This window comes from Anoplopoma fimbria, chromosome 10 (genome assembly GCF_027596085.1).
Source record: "Anoplopoma fimbria isolate UVic2021 breed Golden Eagle Sablefish chromosome 10, Afim_UVic_2022, whole genome shotgun sequence".
Lineage (NCBI taxonomy): Eukaryota > Metazoa > Chordata > Actinopteri > Perciformes > Anoplopomatidae > Anoplopoma > Anoplopoma fimbria.
In genome coordinates this window covers 1,819,672-1,824,828 of record NC_072458.1, presented here as the reverse complement: position 1 = coordinate 1,824,828, position 5,157 = coordinate 1,819,672, and the positions used below count along the sequence as shown (strand labels likewise).

General features: G+C 42.3%; 1 protein-coding gene across 1 annotated transcript; it reads right to left on the bottom strand.

Moving 5' to 3' along the window:
• Positions 1-3,727: 3,727 nt before the first annotated feature.
• On the bottom strand, positions 3,728-4,937 carry hoxa9a (homeobox A9a). Its single transcript, XM_054605847.1, has 2 exons — positions 4,328-4,937; positions 3,728-3,972 (listed from the first exon to the last, which is right to left on the bottom strand). Exons 1-2 carry the CDS (start codon positions 4,875-4,877, stop codon positions 3,728-3,730), a joined length of 795 nt encoding a protein of 264 aa, XP_054461822.1. The 5' UTR covers positions 4,878-4,937.
• Positions 4,938-5,157: the final 220 nt, after the last annotated feature.

Sequence of the window (5,157 nt, the reverse complement as noted above, 5' to 3'; positions counted from 1 at the left end):
AAGCAGACATGGATCTCATTATGGCGCAGGGCTGCAGAATGGGATTAACGCTTCACACACATGTAAACACACACCAGAGAAATGCTCACAATCCCATCGATCTAGAGAGAATTTAGGTTATATAAGGTCTTGGTTCTTTGTCACATATCTACTAGCATTATACGTAACCATCTATATAAACAATCTTATTTAAAAAAGGCTTTGCTTATATATTTCTTTATTTCATATACCTTCGTATACCGTGAACCTACTTATCAATAACAAAAATAATCTACACCCACTCAGAGGACACTATATATAATTGGCTAAAATAGCTAGCATAACTGCAAAATAACTATTATGACAGAATGATATTTTGTTGGTTTGGCTAAAAAAAAAAAATACTCATACGCAAGATGTAAAAAAATATATATACATATTAAATATAACAATATTTTGATTAAAATGTACCTATCAGTATCGAGTGCAAACAAATGTGTAGAAACTCTTTATTTTCTAGTAGGTTAAAACATGATTGTGATATATGATATTATGTGCACTGCGTTTGGTGTTTGAGGTGAGAATATGTCACAATATGTTTTCTTGTAAGTATAGTATTTCTAACAATGCTCAATCCAACCTCAAAGGATGTTTTACTGACAAAACATTGTTACTTAAATGGTCCATAAGACCAATAGTTAAATGAAAGCATGCGTACAATAAACAGTCAAATATAAAAGAACACAAGGTCAGATTTACACAGGAAGAACCTAGCTAAAATAACAGTGATAATAATAATAATACACCATAAACTCTTTGCAATTTTTGGAAACATGGAAACCTATTGATTGGAAGCCTATTATGTTTTACGTATTCTAACTTAAATCGAAAAACCCTCAGTGTAAATATATATTTTAGTGAGGAAATTAAAATAAATAAGTAAAGGCTAAAGGGAACGTTTCTCATATTTAATGTGACTCTTAATAATCCTGCCTTCAGTCAAGTTAACTAAGTTTCAAATGAGTTGCCTCTATAAAGCTGTAGCTTATAAAAACATCCGATAAAGACAAACATTAAACAGAGACTAACGCAGTGGACTAATCCAGACTGTTTCATTCTTCCCTGCTGAGCCGCAGGCATGAGGAGCAGCTTCTGCACCGAGACTGTTAAAAGGTGTGAAATTATTTTGCTGGACTCTTAAAAATGTTACTACAGTTTTTTTTCCCAGTGCAGGTTCATTGAGGAGTGTTAAACATGGCAGGGTGGTGATTTGGATCAGTGTCGCCACCCTCTGGTGACTAGTGGGGATTGCAGGCTGGGGAGGCAGCAGTGTGCAGGCGTTTTGTCTTTCTGCTGCAATCTAGAATAAAGTGCAAAACTAAAAGAAATGACGCTCAAAATGTGTGTTCCTCGTTGTGTTTTTGAGCAAAGCGTTGATGCTTTTTAACAGACATGTCCAGATGTATTTGGGGGAAAAAGCATCATCTATAGGCCAACCACTGCGTTTGAAGCTAGCTGCTGGCTTTATTGCTCCCTCTCCTTTAGGTTGGGTCCAGCAAAGGAGCAGAGGGCGGAAGGTTCCCAGGTAGAAACAAAGGATCTCTCCAAATGACCGTGAGTCCTGCGCGTCCCCGTCGGGGAAAGTCCAATAAAGCTGATCATTTCCGCTCGGCCTTTTGTCCAGGACGCAGTCCCACAGAAAGAGAAGAAAAAACAAATGGGTGCCATTCTGAAAACGGCCTAATTGTGTCTGGACGGCCATAAAGCCATTAAAAGTGGAATGCCAGACAGTGTAGCAGACCAGGCGTTTTATTGCACTGTCTCTGGCCGAGTCTTTGAAGTTTGGGTCCATCTGCGTCCTCTAACGCGTCACAACAGCTCCAACAGGACTAAAGTCCGACTTACCCTCTAACTACAAACTATCAGTTTATGTGAGGTCATTAATATGAACAAAATAACCTGGTGTATCTGGCAGAGCTTTAAAGGCTCTCAAACTTAACAGCTCACCTTGGATTTGTTGATTCTTCTATTTTCTCTGCTCTTGTGCCAAATATTTTCTCCAACATGCAGAGACTTGAAGCAGCCTTACAAATGCAGAGGTCATATTTTAAAACTGGAGCCTTTCTCTTAAACCTTTGGGATAGAATGTTTGAGGTCACGTTGCGTTTAAAATGCAGAATTCTTTGTGCTGTTATATTTCACATTACTCCTTGGTTGGTAACATGGAGCTAATGACGGAGCTTAAGGCTGAGCGGCCTCGTCACATCCGAGCTGGGCAGCACCTCATCGGCTGCATTATTTTGGGCTTCAGCTGTTGAAGCCTCGATGTCTCTTTTTTGTGTTTTGTGTCCTCTCGCCTCGCAGCGCTTTGCACCCCATAAAAGGTTATAGCGGTAATTGTCTTTTATGGCTGCATACAGCTAACAACATCCTCTGCCAAGACGCAGCTCTGTCCCCAATCCAAAACACGAACACACACACAGATATTCATACCTATAGGTGTGTGTGTGTGTGTGTGTGTGTGTGTGTGTGTGTGTGTGTGTGTGTGTGTGTGTGTGTGTGTGTGTGTGTGTGTGTGTGTGTGTGTGTGTGTGTGTGTGCGTGTGTTGTTCTCTACAAATTGAAATGCTTCAGGATATTTAGAAAAAAACTGAAAAAAATGTTCCTAATTTGCACTAATTTTGTATTCGCAATTGTTCAATTATCTAAATATTGTATATGTTTTCTTTATGTATTTATGTCGTGGTGTGTGTGTGTGTATGTTGAGATCTAGTTTACAGCAGTAACCTTCATATTTTTTTGCCGTGCAAGAGCACCAGAAAATACTTATTTTGTGCAGCGATAATTCACGTATTGAGATTTTAGAATAATAAAAATATTATCTCAATATGAGGCCAAAATATAATAAGAATGTGCATGCATTCACAGACAGGCCTATAATTTGTTTTATTTAATAAATAAAGTACAAATTACATTTGTCAACCAAAAGTCAGACGGTCAGCAGACCGTGAGGTATTCAATAAGTAGCCTACAGTGTTTTATTTATTTCCCTCTCACTAACAAACATTATGTACTTTGAAAACGCTACTCCCTGAAATTCATAGTTCAGCATCCAATGCAAGCAAATCCACTATAATCCGCAATCGAAAAAAATATTATTGTAGGTAGTGGAAAGACATAGGTAGTCAATGGTGTCGTGTGATGTAGCTTCTATTACACCTTTAATTTAGTGTTTCAGCATTTCCAAGAGGTTTATGAGGTTTATGAACCTACTTCAAAATGCCATCAGTCTGTTTTCTACGGGTCCAATGTAAGATTCAAACTCATGGTCATCAGTCGTAGTTCTAAGCAGTAAGGGAGAAACAACAGGAAAATTAATACATTTTACAAACTATACGCTCAGGGGACTCTGAGATAGACAACAAATATAACTACAAACAAGAGCACGCACAGCTAGAAACATCCATTCACAAACAAGCACAGGGACCAGGCCAACTAATACACGTTAACGAGGTATTAATAAAAATCAACATGAGAAAATAACAAATACAAAACGAGTGGGCACCGTTAAAATTGTGCAATATAAAGGTAGTCGCATCAAACTGAAGCCCAACATGCTTTTTTTTACAAGACAAATAAGCCTAATAGCTTCTGTTATATAGAACAATAAGACAATGAGTTTAAAAATAATGTCCAGCAGGGTTAAGAGCTTCCACACACAAAGCTCGCTAAATACTGTATATCTGGTTCAGTCAATCTCTTTCGGTGCGCCTTCTTTATTAAACTTCTTCATCTTCATCCTGCGGTTCTGGAACCAGATTTTAACCTGTCTCTCGGTGAGGTTTAACTGCCTCGCCACCTCGTACCTACGGTCCCTGGTCAGGTAGGTGTTAAAGAGGAACTCTTTCTCCAGCTCCAGGATCTGGTGCTTGGTGTACGGACAGCGCTTTTTTCTCGTGGCACTTGCGTGGAGCCAGTTGGCCACTGGGTTATCTGGAAAGAGTGGGGTGCGACATTGGTGTGAGGGGCCGGTGCCAAAACATCACTCTTAAAAATGAAAATAAAAATAAAAATCTTCAGCTCAGAAGGACATGGATACACGTGCGTAACCACAGCTACATCCAAATCAAACCTACCCCCCTTTTCCTCCCAACTCACGTTCACTTTAAGCTACTGGGGTTATCTAATATAGCAATGGGAGCAATGGGAGCTGGGCCATTAACAGTCCCCATAAGGAAATGGCACGTTCAGAATGGCATCTGTTCAGACGCCCCCATCACGCACCCGTCCTCGCTCTATGCGGTATAAATAGACTATAAACACCAGCAGACGGGCTGCAGCGACTTACTTGGATCGAGGCCCGGTTTCTCTTCACCTTCCCCGCTTGTGTCCCCTCCTTGGCCGGACCGTGCGTCCTTTTCCCCCGGTGATGCCGTCGCTACCGTCCCGTTGGCGTAATCTGAGAGCAGCAGCGCAGTGTGGGAGCCGGGCAGAGCACCGTCACCTCTCGTCCCCAGAACCTCGGGTTTGATTCCGTAGTGATGGGTCGTCGGTAGACCCGACATGGGCAGGGAGCCGGACATAGGCTCCAGCAGCCACGACTGATACCGGCCGTCTGTATCAGCACCCACCGGGCCTTGGGGGTGCCCATAATGGTGATACACTGAAGAGACTGTGCCTGGGAACTGAGCAGGGACGTGACTCCACGACGGCCCGAATACTGGAGGTTTGGACGGGAAAGTGCAGGTTCCAAGCTCGCTGTGGTCGCTGATGGAGGCGGGCTGCCTGGAGGGCTGGAGCCCAGGACCGGAGGGGTACCTCGGCACAGAGAGCTCCTCGCTCTCGGGCAGAATCAGGGAATCGACGTAGTAACTAGTCAATGTTCCGGATGTCGACATGGCAGACAAATAACACGCTCACATGTACGCAGTCATACAAACGAGTCATGCAAAAGTAAAAACGCGCACACACACACCACACACACACACACACACGCAGTAAACCCAGCCTCAGAAAATAACAATGTGGAGAAATCAAGTAGCAACTTGGCCCCACAGAGGACTACAGTGGGCTAGTAATGGGGAGACAGGCTGCCTGCCATTGGGCAGCACACACACGTGATCATAAAGGCTGAACAATAAAGGATAAATCAATCCCTTTGGTCATTAAATACTCACC